General features: G+C 39.7%; 1 protein-coding gene and 1 pseudogene across 2 annotated transcripts in view; one reads left to right on the top strand and one right to left on the bottom strand.

Moving 5' to 3' along the window:
• The first annotated feature begins 295 nt into the window (after window positions 1-295).
• Window positions 296-18,282, top strand: part of PATL1 (PAT1 homolog 1, processing body mRNA decay factor) — a 32,980-nt gene continuing 14,993 nt past the window's right edge. Inside the window, exons 1-9 of one of the 2 annotated variants that reach the window (XM_053561665.1) lie at window positions 296-455; window positions 2,452-2,563; window positions 10,984-11,201; window positions 11,482-11,562; window positions 12,116-12,310; window positions 13,248-13,349; window positions 13,806-13,895; window positions 14,389-14,606; window positions 16,272-16,361. In XM_053561665.1, coding sequence (XP_053417640.1) covers window positions 441-455; window positions 2,452-2,563; window positions 10,984-11,201; window positions 11,482-11,562; window positions 12,116-12,310; window positions 13,248-13,349; window positions 13,806-13,895; window positions 14,389-14,606; window positions 16,272-16,361 — 1,121 coding nt within the window. In that variant the 5' untranslated portion in view covers window positions 296-440. Of the gene's footprint in view, window positions 456-2,451; window positions 2,564-8,498; window positions 8,615-10,983; window positions 11,202-11,481; window positions 11,563-12,115; window positions 12,311-13,247; window positions 13,350-13,805; window positions 13,896-14,388; window positions 14,607-16,271; window positions 16,362-18,282 lie in introns of those variants that run through there. The other variant, XM_053561664.1, reaches the window with a different exon arrangement.
• Window positions 17,839-18,232, bottom strand: LOC128565304 (thioredoxin-like; annotated as a pseudogene).

Below are 18,282 nucleotides of genomic sequence, written 5' to 3' on the forward strand. Positions count from 1 at the left end.
GCTAAGGACAGGAATCTTCGAAGTCATATCTTGTGACAATCACAAGGGTTTTCTCCGCCGGGTCGCTGACGGAAAACTCGTGACAGCCCTCCCAGCCCGGCCCGCCAAGCAGGGCCAGGAGGCGGAGCTGCGAGTTCCGAACGAAGGGAAGCCCTTGACGGTCAGCGCGTGCGCAGTCTCTCGCCACGGGACCTCCTTCCCGCCGCCGAGACTAGGACGCGAGACGCCAAATTCGTCCCCGCGCAGCCGCCGCCGGGCGCCGGGCGGAGCGGCAGTCCTGCCCAAGGCGCGCCTGCGCACGTTCCCACGCACGCTCCGGCGTACGGCGCGGCCAGGGGTCGCGAGCCGGTGGAAGACCCACGAACGGAGGAGCCGGGGAGTCAGCACTTCTTCCCTCCCTCCCCCCACTCCCCTCCCCGCTCCCTCCCCCCTCCCCAAGAATGTTCCGCTACGAGGTGAGTTCTTGCGACCGGAAGTGACCCCTCCTTCCCTCACGCGCCCCTTTTCCTCTCTCGCTCTCTGAGCGCCAGTCCCGCGGCTCCTTAGGGGCGGGGGTGGACTGCGGGAGCCTTGGGACGGGGCCCTGCCCGACTAGCCTGGGGTTGTGGGTTTAATCCTGGGGCTATGAGCGGGCTTTAAGGGGTGGAACTGTCCCATTAGTTGCCGCTGGGGAGAGCTGGCCTCCGTTTTGTGTAGGGAGGGCCCGTTAAGTTCCTTAATCAGAGCACCCCCGGCCCCACCCCTAGTGGAGCCTTAGAGGGGAGAGTATTGCACCTGCCTGGTGGCATTTCATGAGAAAGAGTCACCCAGGAATGCTCAAGACACAAGTTTCCCGCCCTGGACCCGGAACTCCCACCCCCAACTCCAGTTACATTCCCACACCCTCCTCCCATACACTCAGGCCCCGGGCAAGTCCCAGGGGCCTGAACCTGCCCTTGGACCCGGGCGACTGACTAAAGAGAGCTCCGCGACGGGAGGGGGGCGTGTCCTGCAGAAGTTCCGCGGTTTTGGTGACAGGTCTGAGATTGTAGTTACAGCAACAAAGTCCTGTCCTGTCACTAGCTTACTGGGTGTGACCTTGAGCTACTCCGAATCTCTGGATGTAAAGTTTCTAGATTTGTAGAATGAAAGAATTGATCTGGATGATTCCTGACAATATTTTCAATGATAAAAAGCTGTGATTTGGTTAAATGTTTGTGATTACTGCTGGAAGTTGCCTCTGATAAATTAGTAGTTGCGTGCCTGATTTGTCTCTAGGATGAGTAGAACAGCTCTTCGGCCTAAACTTTTTTTGGGGAACAGCTTAGCTAAGAGATAGCCAAGCGAGGATTTTATATCGAACACCCCCATACTGATAGAATGTGGAATTCCAATTCTGAACTTTGAAAACTGGCAACGTACTTAATAGGAGTGATCCAAGACCAAACCTAAGGTTTTTCTTACTAAAGAAAACTTGGAGAATAAATCAGTTGAATAAAACTGAAGTGAAGGGGGAAAAAATGTTTAAAATAGGACACACATAAGATGAGCCTGGTACAAAGCCCTAATTAGATTCAATAGATTCCTAAAAGTATTTGATGAGTTAATCAGAAGCAATGACTTGCCCATGTTCGCCCTGCTTCTAAGAATGAAGCCAGTCTGAATTACCAGAATTTGTAGTATCACAGCTTTTCCAGAGTTCACTTAATGGTGGTTGAAAAAACCTAGCTTTTTGTTTTGTCATTAAAAGTTTAGGTCTAGGGCGGTGGCCCAATATACCGAGGATGGTGGGTTTGAACCCGGCCCCAACCAAACTGCAACAAAAAAATAGCCGGGCATCGTGATGGGCGCCTGTAGTCCCAGCTACTTGGGAGGCTGAGGCAAGAGAATCGCCTAAGCGCAGAAGTTGGAGGTTGCTGTGAGCTGTGACACCATGGCACTCTACCAAAGGCAGTACAGTGAGACTCTATCTCTAAAAAAAAAAAGAGTTTAGGTCTGTAAAAGGTGAGGATGAAAAATGAAGAAAAAGCTTTAAAACGGGATAATTAGTTAAAAAGTAGACATGAATGTAATTAGGAAAATGAGAATTTTGCTGAAAAATACATAAAACTCGAGCAAAATAATAGTGTTCATTTTTAATTGTCATCACTATTCCAACCAGTGATGTAAAGGAAGTCGTGGGCCTAATTTCTCAGTTGCATGAGGAAATGCTATTATTAGATTCTTGATAAAATGGAGAAATAGAATGCTTGTGGGGAGAGTTAAATGAAATAAGAAATAGTAAATAGGAACTGAAGGAAAGATAATGAAATCCTCCAATATTAGGGAAATTGGGGAGAGGGAAAAAATGCCATCTTTTAAAAAAGTCATAATGAAACTATTATGTTCATTGGAAAGGTAAGGTGAATATTTTTAGAACCTTTTTTAATGATGATGTGAGTTTCATGAATACCTAATGTCTTTTTTTTTTAGTCTTTGGAGGATTGTCCTCTAGATGAAGATGAAGATGCATTTCAGGGCCTGGGAGAGGAAGATGAAGAGATTGATCAATTCAATGATGATACATTTGGGTCAGGTGCAGTTGGTATGTGACATCTTTATAATATCACCTTGGCCTCTCTATCTTGTCAAATGCTTGCTTATAAAGTGCTTTGTCTTGGTAGGAGTACCTCATTCACTAATTTGGCAAGCAATACTTGGGTTCTTGATCTCAGTCTGAGTAGTTCATTGTTTATTGGAAGAATCCATTCTGCTCCTCCAGGCATCCTTTTGCCTCACCCAGAAAACAAGGTTTTCTAAACCAAGCTTACTCTCTAAGCCTTGTCCCTTCTGGCTATATGACCTTAGGCTCTCAGTTGCTACTATAAGAAATTCATTCTGGGCTTGGCACCTGTAGCTTTGCAGCTAGGGTGCTGGCCACATACACCAGGGCTCAGGCTTGGCAGGTTCAAACTCTGGCCCAGACCTGCCAAACAACAATGACAACTACAACAAAAAAACAGCCGGGCATTGTGGCAGGTGCCTATCATCCCAGCTACTTGGGAGGCTGAGGCAAGAGAATCTCTTAAGCCCAAGAGTTTGAGGTTGCTGTGAGCTGTGATGCCATGGCACTCTACCAAGGATGACAAAGCAAGACTCTGTCTCAAAAGAAAAAAAAAGAAAAGAAAAATTCTGGAGATGGAATTCTAAGGAAAAAAAGAAAAAAAAAACATTCAAATGTCTAGAGAAGCAGACATTTAAAAGAGATTTAAAATAATTGAGAAGAATTTTTATTTGTAGAACATGTAACTGAAGGAAAACTAGTGGACTAGTAAAATGCAGATTCTAGTATGTAGGTATGTGTTTTTAAATTCAGTCTATTATTTGTGTATCCTTTTAACTGTGGGGTTGTCTTATTGTATCTTTAAAAAAGTAAAAAGTTTTTTATACCAAGAATCTTGGTCATAGAAAATCTTCCTAACTTAGAAAAGTGTTGTGCTTTGGTTGAAATTTTTTCCATCCCTGCAGATAGATAGAATATACTAAGAGCTGAAAAAAGTTAAAGAGCCAAACTAAGATTACAGGTCACAGGGTTTATAAATAATGAGATAGAGAATTTAAGAAGGAAACTTCTATGATAAAGTTTGAGAACAGATGCTCCCTAGAACAAGTTTAGAACAAGTGGACTAAGAAGTTAAACTTTTTTCGAATGAATAGGTAAGAGTGAGTGCTGATATTTTTGCTTAGGCTGTGGTGTTGAAAAGCAGCAATTATATTTATGTTGGGATGTGTAAGTATGTGTGATTTCTTTGAAGTCATACCACTTCTGTCTGTGTAACAAATATTCAAAGTTAAGGAATGAGGAAGAAGAGGAAATTTACCAGTAGTAGGTAATCCCAAGACATTGAGTATCAAAAACAAATAAGAGGACTTCAAGTGTTATAATGGGTACTGGTTTTGCAGTGACTTAAACAATTTAATAATGAAATTTATTAATGCTTATATGAAGTTGAATGAACTGGCAAAAATGAAAAAGTTTATTGTAAATAATTTACAAAATTCAGTAGAGAGCTAAAACTTTACTATTGGGAGCAGCGAGGAAAGTGTTGAAAGTAGAAGCTAGGGTGGCACCTGTGGCTCAGTGAGTTGGGTGTTGGCCCCATATACTGAGGGTGGTGGGTTCAAACCTGGCCCCAGCCAAACTGCAACAACAACAACAACAACAACAAAAAAATAGCCAGGTGTTGTGGTGGGCACCTGTAGTCCCAGCTACTCAGGAGGCAGAGAATTGCCTAAGCCCGAGAGCTGCAAGTTGTTATGAGCTATGATGTCACCGCACTCCACCAAGTGCGACAAAGTGAGACACTGTCTCTAAAAAGTAAAAAAAGAAAGTAGAAGCTAGGCTTACAGTGGGAGAGAATCAAGATCAAGGACCTCTTGGATTATACCTTAGGTTAGGTGGTGAGATTGTCCAGGAGGATGACATCTTGACATATGATGCTGTTCTCCTTCTCCATGAAAATCACAGGGAAAGGAACATAAAGTAAAATTATACAAGCAGGAAACAGATACGAATTGCAGATTATATTTGGGGAGATAGATTAGTAATAACCAATTGAATATAATAGAACTCATAAACATTGTGTGCCTGTTTCTAAAATTCTTTTTCTATTAAAATATTATACTAAATGTTACCATTTTTCAAAAAATTCTCAGTATTAGAATGAAGTTGATGGAATTGATTTATAGACATTATATTAAGATATGACAGCATAGTAACATTGTCTTCAGTTTTGAACCTGGACAGAAGGAGAATAGTCTTGCCTTCTCATGGACTTCCAGAGTTCTGTGAAGACTTTTTTTTTTTCCTTCCTGAGTTTCCATTTCCCCTTATAAGATGGGAATAACGTTACCTTCAAAGGATGTTATAAGGGCTAGGCACGAATTTCATGCCTGAAATCCCAGCACTCTGGGAAGCCAAGGTAGGCAGATTCATTAAGCTCAGCGGTTCAAAACTAGCCTGAGCAAAAGCTAGACTCCTGTCCCTAAAAATAGCCAGGCATTGTGGTGGGCACCTGTAGTCTCAGCTACTTGGGAGGCTGAAGCAAGAGAATCATTTGAGCCCAAGAGTTTGAAGTTGCTGTGAGCTATGACGCCATGGCACTCAACCAGGGTGACTGAGTGAGACTCTGTCTCAAAAAAAAAGGATGTTGAGGCCATGTGCAAAGGTTCATACCTGTAATCCCAGTAATTTAGGAAGCCAAGGTGGATGGATCGCTTGTGGTCAGAAGTTTGCAACAGTTAGAGCAACATAGTGAGACCTTGTTTCTACAGAAAATTTAAAAATTAGCCAGGTATGGTGGCATATTCCTGTAGTCCCAGCTTCTTGGGAGGCCAAGTCAGGGGGATCACCTAAGCCCAGCAGTTTGACCAAAATTTTAAAAAGAGAAGAAAGAAAAGAATGTTAGGAATGTGCAGAACTATATTTTTCATTTAATATATGATGGAAAAGAAGAAAATATACACATGTTGAAAAACCCCTTGTCATATGAGTATAAGACAGGTACTACAAAGGAAAGGCAATGAAATAGCATGTGGTTAGCCCATGTTATACCCTAGGGGAGATGGATGACTAAGAAGAACTCTTTGGTCAACAAAGTTTATAATGGAGAAAATATATCCAAACATGAGCCGTTTCCTTTGAGAGCACAGTATTTTTTTTTTTTTTCCGAGACAGACTCGCTTTGCCGCCGTTGGTAGAGCGCTGTGGCATCACAGCTCACAGCAACTTCAAACTCTTGGGCTTAAAGTGATTCTGTTTGCCTCAGCCTCCCAAGTAGCTGGGACTAGGGGCACATGCCACAATGCCCAGCTAGAAAGTATAATATTCTTAATTGTAATGTGAAAATCTTAATTCCTAACAACATCTTGATATAAATACTATGAAAAGAAAATTGCTAAGTTAACTTGTGATTTCTGTGATTTCCCTGTACAGGTTTTCTTGCTCCTGGTATAGAGAGTTTAACTAGGAGGTGAAATGTCGACCTTTCACATGTTTGGATTTGATGATTTTTAATTCATGGAGTCAGCATCTTGAATAATACCTCTTTTTAAGTGGGTGTTTTAGGTTACTGGCTACAAAGATTCTGATGTCATCTTCTCTTTTTTTTTTTTTCCATGGTATACTGATAACACAGTTTATTAATCCACTCATGTGTTGATGGGTACTTGGGTTGATTTCACATCTTGGTGATGTCATCTTCTCTTAAACTAGTTACTGTATTTTGCACAAAAAAATGTTTGCTTCATCTTAGAACAATAAATGTGTTATAAAAATCCTAACTTATTCTCTAAAGGTAGCTTATACTTAAATGGTGTTTATTATATGCTAGGCACCATTCTAGAAGTTTTACTTATTAACTCCCCACAGCAACCTTGTTAGGGTAGGTACTATTACTATCCTCATTTTAACAAAAGAGGAAGAGTGACAGAGTGGCGAGAGGTTAAGTAACTATAAATACAATTATTAGCATAAACTACCAGCTTTGTTAAAACAGTCTTTTAGGAATCTTTGTAAATCTGCTGCTTCCACTTGGAAGGCCTCCCCATTCTTTCTACTTCTCTTTTGTAGATAGCTGCTGTGATGTTTAGGAATTGAGATTGCCTTAAAATTAAATCAACTCTAGTTCCTCTTTATTTGTTTTTATTCAGAAATATCCATAAGAACAGTTTCTGGGCTTGGCATCTGTAGCTCAGCGGCTAGGGCTCCAGCCACATATACCGGAGATGGTGGGTTCGAACCCAGCCTGGGCCTGCCAAACAACAATGACAACTACAGCCAAAAAAAAAAAAAAAATAGCTGGGTATTGTGGCAGGCACCTGTGGTCCCAGCTACTTAGGAGACTGAGGCAAAAGAATCGCTTAAGCCCAAGAGTTAGAGGTTACTGTGAACTGTGATACCACAGCACTCTACTGAGGGTGACATAGTGAGACTGTCTCAAAAAAAAAAAAAAAAGTTTCTGGGGAGTTATTACAGAGTTATTACAAGTGCAAGTTTATAGAAGCAGCCATGAATTCAGTAACCCACATCAGGATATAGGTTAATTAGTTATTGCTGATATCTCATTCCCTTCATTTCTTTGTTATTCTTTTGCCTGCTTTTTATCATTTTTACTGATAATGGATTAATGTCAAAGATTAGCATATCTAAGTAACCATATTTTTTAGGTAACTTGAAAAATAGGGCTGAAAAACTCTTTTAAAATAAGGGCATGAGACCTGACATACCACTTCAGATGATTTTCCACAAGAGTAAGAAAAAACTAAAATGTTAGTGGTATTCTGTGACATAGATTGCTTTGCTTATGTGTTTGACAGTATAATACAGCATATAATTAACAGTTAATACAACAGATCTGTCTTCAGAGACTGGCTATTCAGTGTTTTTAAAATATTGTTAAGGATAAACTGGATTATCCATATTTGGTAGGGGTTGTTAGCAAACATGAATATGTAAGTGGTAAATGAAAACAATGCAAATTTGAACTCTACTGCATTATAAACAATTTATTAAGAAAATGAACTTTTTTAATTTGGAAAATAAATATTTATTTTATTTTATTTTTTTTTTTTTTTTGAGACAGAGCCTCAAGCTGTCACCCTGGGTAGAGTGCCATGGTGTCACAGTTCACAGCAATCTCCAACTCCTGGGCTTAAGCGAGTGTCTTGCCTCAGCCTCCCAAGTAGCTGGGACTATAGGCGCCTGCCACAACACCTGGTTATTTTTTGGTTGTAGTTGTCATTGTTGTTTGGCAAGCCCGGGCTAGATTTGAACCCACCAGCTCTGGTGCATGTGGCTGGTGCCTTAGCCGCTTAAGCTACAGATGCTGAGCTGAAAATAAATATTTTTTAAAATCCTTACATCTAGAGCCAGGTGTGGTGGCTCACGCCTGTAATCTCAGCACTCTGGAAGTCTGAAGTGGGTGGTTTGCCTGAGCTCAGGTTCAAGACCACCCTGAGGTAGAACAAGACCTCATCTCTAAAAATAGCTGGGCATCGTAGTGGATGTCTATAGTCCCAGCTACTCAGGAGGGTGAGGCAAGAGAATTGCTTGAGCCCAAAAATTTGAGGTTGCTGTGAGCTATGATCCTACGGCACTCTACCAATGGCGACACAATGAGACTCGGTCTCAAGAAAAAAATAAAATAAAAATTTTACATCTAGGATTATAGACTTAACACTCTTTTGTAATTGCTACATTATTAAAATTGCAAAAAACAAACAAAAAAAAAAACAATTTATCCTGTCTGAGCTTACTCTTTCCTTACCAAGAATGACATAAATTTTAATGTCACAATTGACTTTTAATTATGTTGCTCTTTATTTATTTCAGATGGCTAGTCATTTAAATTAGTACTAAAATGTTCATCTAAAGTGGATTTTTTTTGTTTTTTGACCACATCAGGGTATGCACATCAAAGTATGCACATCAGGGTAGGTCATCATATTAAAATGGCTACCTTAGGTTCTTTTTGTAAGATGACATTTCAGAGGAAGAGTGTCACCTGACTGGACACTCAAGTAAGAGGAAGCTGTGGGTAGAAAAGAAAATACCTCATGATTAGAAAGAAGTCCCACATCCAATCTAGAGGCTTAGGTAAGGATATTTTTATAGTTCTTGCCTACAACCTTTATTCTAGTGATGGCAAGTTGATCAACAATTTAAGAGATCCCTTTACCACAACTAGTATATTCAAATCTACCACAGTGCCCAACAAGACAATGGGTCCTATGATAACCAATATTATACAGATGAATTCCCACTTTTCCTCACTTTTTGGATCACTAGTGTTATGTGATACATTGTCATGTGATAAAAGTAGTAAATGTTAGTAGTCTTACTCTGGTAAGAAATTGGCCTATTTAAATATTCACTTAAGATAGGGCTGGGCACGGTGGCTCATGCCTATAATCCTAGCATTCTAGAAGGCCAGACCGAGGCAGGTGAATTGCTTGAGCTCATGAGTTCGAGACCAGCTCTGAGCAAGAGTGAGACCCTGTCTCTACTAAAAATACAAAAAACTGAGGTAAGAGGATCACTTGAGCCCAAGAGCTTGAGGTTGCTGTGAGCTATGGTGATGCTATGGCACTCTACCCAGGACAACAGCTTGAGACTGTCTCAAAAAAAAAAAAAAATGTTAAGATAGTATAATGTTGATTACACTATCATATTGAAAAATTATAAATCTAAATGTTTATCAGGGGATAAGTTAAATTTAGTATCAATAGAATGGAATCTTATATTGGTATTAAAAAGAAAGATATTATTAGTGCTTATACCTATGTACACATGCACGAAAAGATATTCAAGATATATTGCTTGAATAAAAAAAACAAGCTAACCCTTACAGTTGGCATATTTTTTAAAACTTAACATAGTTATGGAATTATGGGGAACTTTAACTTTTTAAGTTACATGTTTTTGTCATGTTTGAATAATGTGTTTTGTCAGTGGAGAAAAGAAAGTCTATGTTTTATAAAGTGAATTACCTGTTATACCTGTTGAATTTTATAGAATATGTGAAATATGTAACTAAAATGAGGATAAAATACATAACATATACAAAGAATAGTCTATTGTGGGGGTCAGAAAGTAGTACTACACATTACCTCATCAAATGTGTAGAAGAGGTAAAGGTAGAATTAAAATGAAAGGATTATTTCAGGAAAGTTCCATCGAGGGAGGGAGAGGCTTCCACATTTGAGTGGTGACAGGAGTAAAGCCCTGAGTAGAGTTTTCATGCTGGAAGCAGAATGGAATGATTGGGTTGCAAAGAACTGGAATGAGATGTGGTAGAAGTAAGATCCATGCTGTAATCGGACTCAAAAACAATGCTGTGTCATCGTAACAAATGAGAAAAGAACCTTAATGTTAGTGGTGCAGACTGTATAGTAGTGTGTAGGAGTAGCAAAGACACAGTTGAAACAGGAATTGACCCTGGGCCAAGTCACTGGGCCCTTCTCCCTGGGCTTAATGCAGCAGCTGCCTGACAGGCTTCTGTGTGTCTAGAATTGTCCCCTGCCTTCCCCAGCCTGTTTCCAACACAGCAGCCAGAGTGATTTTTTTTTTTTTTTTTTTTTTTAAAGAAAAAGTTAAGCCACATCAGAACTTCTATTGACCCCTTATTTCATTCACAGTGGTCCAGAAACCCTGGATGGGCTTCCTCTCCTTACTTTTTGACCTGTGATGGTTCTCTCCCCTTAAAGCCTTTCTACTGATCGTCCCTCTGCTTGGAACCCTCTTTTTCCAAATATCTACATGGCTAGCTCTCTTACTCTTTGGAAATTTTGTTCAAATGTCACTTTCTCAATGAGGCCTACCTGGGACAATCTATATAAAATTTTCAGTCTGCCTCACATGCTCCTTATTCCTGAAACATTTTCATTTTCTAATATACTAATTATTCATTATGCTATTGTCTTTTATATATCTCTACTTGAATGAAGGTTGCACAAAGGAGAGATCCCTGTCTGTTTTGTACACTCCTGTATCCCACACACCTTAAGAGTGCTTGTCAAATAATAGACGCTTACCAGATATTAATTGAATAAAACGAATGGATTAAAAAGCTTGTAAAGAAGATAACAGTTATAATCTAAGAGAAAGTTGTATGCTAATGGTATGGGTTTTAACTTTTTTAAGTTTTTGCCTAATGCCATAGAGTCTCAAAACCAACAGGTAGAAATATGCTTATCTATCACCAGTTTAGAAGTCTGCTTTATAATATAGTTTGAACATCATTGATAATGTTTTCAGCTATTTAATCCAAATGCTTGGATTTTATTTCTGGTGCGATGGTATTTGCTGTTTAAGCATATGTTGTGTTTCCCTTAGATTAAACCTTATCTCCTATATTTTGACTCATAACTTAACCTTCCACCTGTGTTCTGGAGTTGGAATTGTTCATTTGGGTAACAAAATTTTATCAAACTTTTTCAAACAAAATGAACTGTATTGTCTTATAGATGATGATTGGCAGGAAGCACATGAGCGCCTGGCTGAACTAGAAGAGAAGCTACCAGTGGCAGTTAATGAACAAACAGGCAATGGAGAAAGGGATGAGATGGACTTGTTGGGTGACCATGAGGAGAATCTGGCAGAAAGACTCAGTAAGATGGTGATTGAAAATGAACTAGAAGATCCAGCTATCATGAGGGCAGTGCAAACCAGACCAGTTTTGCAAGTGAGTAAATTACTATGACCAGAGCACTAAAAATTAAAGTGAAGTATTAAGCTTTGCCATTTTATTTCATCTACTACAATGACAGAATTGCATATGCTGTAGAAAATTTATAATTCCCAATGATAGCAATTCTAGATGGGTAGTTAGGGAATGTGTATGCTAGAGTGCTATAATTAAGCTGTTGAGGCTCTTTTGAAGCCTTATTCTCCCAACAGCAGATAAGTCACCTGGAGTCTCACAGTATTCCAGACTTTGTGTGTGTGTTTTCCTCTTTTGTCAGCCCCAACCAGGAAGTCTGAATTCTAGCATCTGGGATGGATCTGAGGTTCTGAGGCGAATCCGAGGACCACTGCTTGCTCAGGTATTAAATATTTTCTCTTTATATTAAATTTCTAATACCCACCCCCAATTTTAAGATGTCTCCTATAGTCATCTTTTCCTTACTGAAAGGATGTGTAGGTGTGTGTCATTTGCCCATACAACGTTGACTGCTACATCCTGCACTGGAACCTCTGTGCCTGTTGATGTATCCTTCCTCAGCCTCCAGGATAAAGTTTGCAAGGGAGCCATCACAACTCAAATTTGTCAGTGTATGATTTGATTTACTTAAGTCATTTGTAGGCAAAAACATAGAGACAGATAGATCAGTGTTTATCAGTGATTAGGTGTGGTGATAGAGGTTGACTACAAAGGAATTTCAGGAAGTGATAAAACTATATCTTGATTATGGCGGCAGATCCCTTACTCTGTGTATTTATCAAAACTCAGGTGTATTTCAAAGAGTGAATTTTACCATATATGAATTTAAAATAAATAAAATTTTTTTTAAATTCTTAAGATATTTTTGGCATCTGTGGAAATTATTTAAACATTTCAAGTTAGCTAAAATTTTAAAAAATAATTTCCTCAATTAGGAAATGCCTACAATGTCTGTGTTAGAATATGCCTTGCCTCAGAGGCCCGCACAGGGCCCAGAAGATGATCGGGACCTTTCTGAACGTGCATTACCAAGACGGTCAACTTCACCTATCATTGGGAGTCCTCCTGTTAGAGCTGTCCCCATAGGCACCCCACCTAAGCAGATGGCTGTACCCAGCTTCAACCAACAGGTACCTCTCACTAACAGACACTCAGCCCAGACTGTTGGGAATCTGGGCAAAATTATTTGGGAAATTGGTGATGCTGGGAGGAGGGTGGAAGTTTGGGGTAGGCATTAGAGCAGAAAGAAAAATAGCCACTAAGAGAAGTTAGTACAAATAAGAGACACAGTCCCTAATACACTTTACTGCTGGTGTTGCTGCTGCCTTTTAATTGGGGGAGAAAAAGGGTAGTTAACCACATTTAGTTCATATATCCTTTTTAAAGTGTTTTACTGGCTGCCCAGAACATTAGCAGAGAGATAACTAAAAACTGGGGGGAGTGGGAACACACAGCATTGTCCACATCCCTTTTTACCTTTAAGATATCCCTGCTTTCCCTAGAGCCTGTGCAGTCCTGTTCCATAGACTTTCCTCCACCTGAAACCAGCAGCTGAAAAGGAAGGCCAATTTGGAAGGTATGGGGGGAGGGTGGTGTTGGTATGGCCTAGTTAGGCTCAACATCTTATGAAATGGTGGAGTCACATTGTATCTTGAAAGTGCTGAGCATGGCGGCCATATCACAGGGGCTTCAGAATAGGACTTAGTTAATCCTCCAGCTTTCTTATCATTCCTTCTCCCTCAATGACAAAATACATCCTTTTGGAGAGAATTTGCAAGTCAGAATATCTGCTGGTACCTCCCTCAGATAGCATGGAAGGGTGGGGATAACTGGAGAATTAGCTAAATCTTCTTCAGTTAACACTACTTTCCCTAGGGCATTGACACTTTTATTTATGAGAGGAAGTGATCAAGGGTTTTGTATTTGAACCCATGGTCATAGCAATTTGCTTAGAAGTAGGACTTCGCATTGAGTTCTATGTCTCTACCAGTACTTGAGGGGAGGGAGTGTAGGTGAAAGAAAAACAGATTTCATTGAGTGTAGTTGTATATATGTTTGTCCTGATAGATTTTGTGTCCGAAGCCTGTCCATGTTCGGCCCCCAATGCCACCGCGTTATCCTGCTCCCTATGGTGAGAGGATGTCCCCAAACCAGATCTGCAGTGTCCCGGTATGTTCCTTTACAACCTAATGAAATGTACAGTGTGTACTTTCTGATCACTGTCTGTATGATTACCACCAGGGTGTAGAATTGCTGACATCTCCTATATTTTTTATAATCTGCGTAGTTGAATTTCTAGATCTTATTGTCTCTAGGTCAGAGGGCATGGTTCATGTTTACTTGTTTTTTACCTCAACTCCTGTCTTTAAACATACAAACTCATTGTGATCATCTGGTTTCACACTATTTCAGTCCCTTACTCTACTGCTTTCTTTTTCATGTTATTTGGTCATAGTGTTGTTTAATTTCTGGCATTATTCTTTTTGTGTTCCCTCAGTGGAGGAGAGCTTGACTCAAGAGAGTTTATATCCAAATTTATACTGCATTTCTACTGAGCTGACTTATGATATTGATTAATTTACCTATTTCATAGTATGAGTAAAATTTCTTTTCTTTTTTCCTTAGAACTCTTCCCTCCTGGGTCACCCTTTCCCTCCTAGTGTTCCTCCTGTTCTCAGCCCCCTCCAGAGAGCACAGCTTCTTGGAGGAGCACAGGTAAGCCTGTGATTATACCTACAAAGAACTGTCTTGTTTTCTTGTTTTCCTAAGGTTAATTAGATAATATCCCCCCCCCTTTTTTTTGAGACAGAGTCTCACTGTGTTGCCCTTCGTAGAGTGCCTTGGCATCACAGCTCACAGCAACCTCAAACTCTTGGGCTTAAGCGATTCTCTTGCTTCAGCCTCCCAAGTAGCTGGGACTACAGGTGCCCGCTGCAACACCTGGCTAGTTTTTTTGTTATAGTTGTCATTGTTTAGCAGGCCCAAGCCTGGTTGAACCCACCAACCCAGGTATATGTAGCCAGTGCCCTACCCACTGAGCTATGAGCACCGAGCCGATATCCCCTCTTTTTGCTATTAGTTGCTACCACCTCTGGTGTTTTCCTTTACTTTTTCAAACAAAGTTATCTGATGGAAACAGTATTCACTTTTCTGTAGATAAAGGCAAGAGGCTTACTGGTTAAATCTAAGATCTTGTCTTTCTTTGTAGCTACAGCCTGGACGGATGTCTCCCAGCCAGTTCGCACGGGTCCCTGGATTTGTTGGTAGTCCACTTGCTGCCATGAATCCCAAGTTGCTACAAGGGCGAGTTGGGCAGATGCTTCCCCCAGCACCAGGCTTCCGTGCCTTCTTTAGTGCTCCACCCTCCGCCACACCACCTCCGCAGCAGCACCCTCCTGGCCCAGGACCTCACCTGCAAAACCTAAGGTACATCATCCAAGTGTTTTGATCGTGGATGTCTAGTTTTATTATATAGAAATCTCTCAATATTTCCAAAGAAATATATTTTGAGATGTTATAAGATTCTTAAGTTAGCAAATACAGAGATGTATGGTAATCCTTGTACTGTCTTATGAATCATGTCTATCTCAAGAGTCACATGCTTCCAGTGTACTTTTGCCCATTACAAGTTAATTTTATTTCTTTTGAAACCTCTTCAGTCTCACCTCATATCCATTTTATAAACACACTCACTTTAACATATAAGCACAGTGTTATCACTTAAGAATTATTGCCTTGGCATCTACCTATAATACCAGCTACTTGGGGCTACTCAGGAGGGTCATTTAAGACCAACCTAAAAAACATAAAAAGAATTACTTTTGGGGTGGTACCTGTGGGTCAGTGGGTAGGGCACCGGCCCCATATACCGAGAGTGGCAGGTTCAAACCCCACCCCATCCCAACTGCAACAAAAAAATAGCCGGGCGTTGTGGCGGGTGCCTGTAGTCCCAGCTACTTGGGAGGCTGAGGCAAGGGAATCGCCTAAGCCCAGGAGTTGGAGGTTGCTGTGAGCTGTGTGACGCCACAGCACTCTACCGAGGGCAATAAAGTAAAACTCTGTCTCCACAAAGAAAAAAAAGAATTACTTTTGCTAAGGAACAGAAATACAGATGCTGAAAAGTCAGCTAATCTCAACATTAAATTGGCTTAGTTTTATAAGAAGAGGTATTCAAGTTCCTGCTTCAGTGAAATTGTTTTGTTACATCTTGTGTTGTATCACTGAGGGTTTTCAAGAGAAACAGAATCAGTAGGGTAGAGAGAGGTAGAGCACAAGCACATTGAGGGAGTTTTATTTCATGGAGTTGTCCCACTTAATAGTGGAAGCTGACAAGTCCTAAATCTATGTGACAGATGAGCAGACCCGAAACAGGTAAAAGGTGAAGTTGCAGTATTGAATTTGACATAACTGCAGCAGGCCACCAGGTTAGAGATAGACTTCTGTGTTCTGTGTTCCAGTTTTTGAGGCAGAATTCCTCCTTTTCTGGGAAACTTCAGGTTTTGCTCTTAAGGTCTCAACTGATTGGGTGAGACCCAACCACGTTAAGGATAATCTCTTTTTTGTAAAGTTAGCTGATTGTAAATGTTAATCGCATCTACAAAATACATTCACAGTAACAATCTAGACCAATGGTTCTCAACCTTCCTAATGCCGTGATGTATTTTCATTGTTACAAAGGGGTCGTGACCACCGGTTGAGAACTACTGCTGAGAGACTCTAGACAGTGTTTGACAGAAATAACTGGTTACAACAGCTTGGCCAGATTGACAGAATCTTAACCATCACACATACATTTTTGTCATTCCCACATAGTTGAAACTGAGTACATTAGATCTATTTAAAGATTTCTTTTAAACAAGAGCAAAAAGAAAAGTGCTAATTCACTCAGATTCCATGATTCAGGAGCTGAGAATTGGTCTTTGTAGATGTGTAAAAATATGGCAGTCGTTTGCCACTGAAAGATCTCCTTAGAATAGACTTCAATAGTCCTTTGAGTGAACCTCTGTGAATTATCCTGTACTAACAGCATTCTTTACAATTTCAAATCATCAGAATAACAGATTTGAAAATCTATCTTTCCTTTTTCCTTAGATCTCAGGCTCCAATGTTTAGACCAGATACAACTCACCTGCATCCACAGCACCGTCGACTCTTGCATCAGAGACAGCAACAGAATAGAAAGTAAGTATTCATCCTACAACTTCATGGCTTCTTAATTTAGATTTTCATTTTGACAATATAACAAGATATGGTTAATTTAATTGAATTTTTTTTTTTTTTTTTTTTAGTAAGTTTACTTAGTATTAAGCTTATTTTACTGGTAAAGTCAGTTGATAAAATGCTGTCATTTTGTTTTTGATGCACTTTAAATGGCAATTTCCAAACTATTCTGTTGATCATAAATTAGAATTACAGTTTAGATCTGATTGTTTTTAAGCCAACATTTTATATTCCCTCCTTATCAAATTCTTACAATACTCTTAACTGTGTTTTGTTTACCATCTTAGCAAGGTCATTAAAATCCCTGCCTTCCTGGGTCTTATGTTCTATAGTCATTCATACATACGAAATAAGGAAACTAAACATAACTGCAAGTTTGTTCAACCTTCATTTTTATTCTGCAAGTGCGTATGTTTCCTTCTCAAATTCAAAGACTTTCCACAATATTTTGGGTAGAGGGAGAACAAGTATGGGCTCATGAACAAGACATGAAAAGTACAAATAATAAAGGTATAACTGCATTTGTCTGTATTCAAATATTACACTTCTATTTAACAAAAGACATCATAGACAAACTTAACAGTGTTCAGTAGAGGAAACCCAAGTGGCTTGTAAAAATGATGCAGTCTCACTTGTATCAGAAAAATGCAGATTAAAAATAGGTGACCATTTAATGTCATCAGACAGGCAAAAACTTGAAGTGTCTCAGGACTGTCATTGTTGGCAAGGATACAGTGTACAGCTTCTTGAGAGACAATTTGGCAGTAGAAAATAAGGTTGGAAATGTGGATACACCACATCCAAGCAGTTCTAGTTTTCAATATATACCTCAGTATATTATCAACATGCATAAATATGAAAAGTATAACATTAAATGAAGAAGAAAGGGGTAGAATTACATGTATAGTACCACTGTGTGAAACTTAAAGGCACACAGAATAATACTGTGCAATATTTAAAGAAGAATACAGAAGTAATTAAAGTGTAAAAACATTTTAGGGAGGATACATACCAAGAACAGAATAGTGGTTCCTCTATGAAAGAGAGTAGGTGGAAACTGGGATCCAGAGGGATACAAGAGGGACCTCAACTGTAACTGTAATACTGTATTACTTTAGTATTAACTTTTTAAAAATCTGAAGTAAATTTGGCCAAGTAAAGTTTTTTTCATTAAGTTTAGGTGGTGGGTAAATGGATATTTATTATAATATTTGCTGAGCTTTTTCTCTGTGTTCGAAATACTTCATGGTTTTGAACAAGTTAAAAAAATTCTATAGTCTTTAGAGTCAAATCCATTGGTGTTTGAATCTCATACTCTACCACCAGGTGTAGGGCTTTGGACAAATCACTTCATCTCTCTTGGCCTTAATTTTTTTTAAGGGTAATATTAATATTTTCTTGTCATTTAAAATCAGATGGCAGTTGAGCATGTAGTCTTCATACTTCATAGCTTTTGTAAATTAAAAAATTTCAAGCTTTAAATAGCCAATGGCCATTTATGTTTTCAGATAACATGATTAGACTAATTTAGTAATGGTAGCTTCAAGCTTTTCCTTAATAGTGCCAGAAAATTCACCCACTTTTTGTTCCTTTTTAAAAAACTGGAAGGTTGGCACGCATTTGACTTCACACTCTGAAGCAACATCCTGACAGTCATCTGTATCTACTGTAGGGAATACCACATGGGAACGCTTTCAGAGAGGGATTGAAGAAAGGCTGCATCATTTTGCAAGGCCCACTCCATGTGGCTGAGAAGTCAGCTACTACAAGCTTATCTCTGATAGCATCAAGGCTTCCTGAAAAGCAAACTTGTACTCCATCTACTTTACCATTTTGGTTGTTGGGGGTCTCATGGGTGCCAAGAAGAACTGATGGAAATGGA

This window comes from Nycticebus coucang, chromosome 14 (genome assembly GCF_027406575.1).
Source record: "Nycticebus coucang isolate mNycCou1 chromosome 14, mNycCou1.pri, whole genome shotgun sequence".
NCBI lineage: Eukaryota > Metazoa > Chordata > Mammalia > Primates > Lorisidae > Nycticebus > Nycticebus coucang.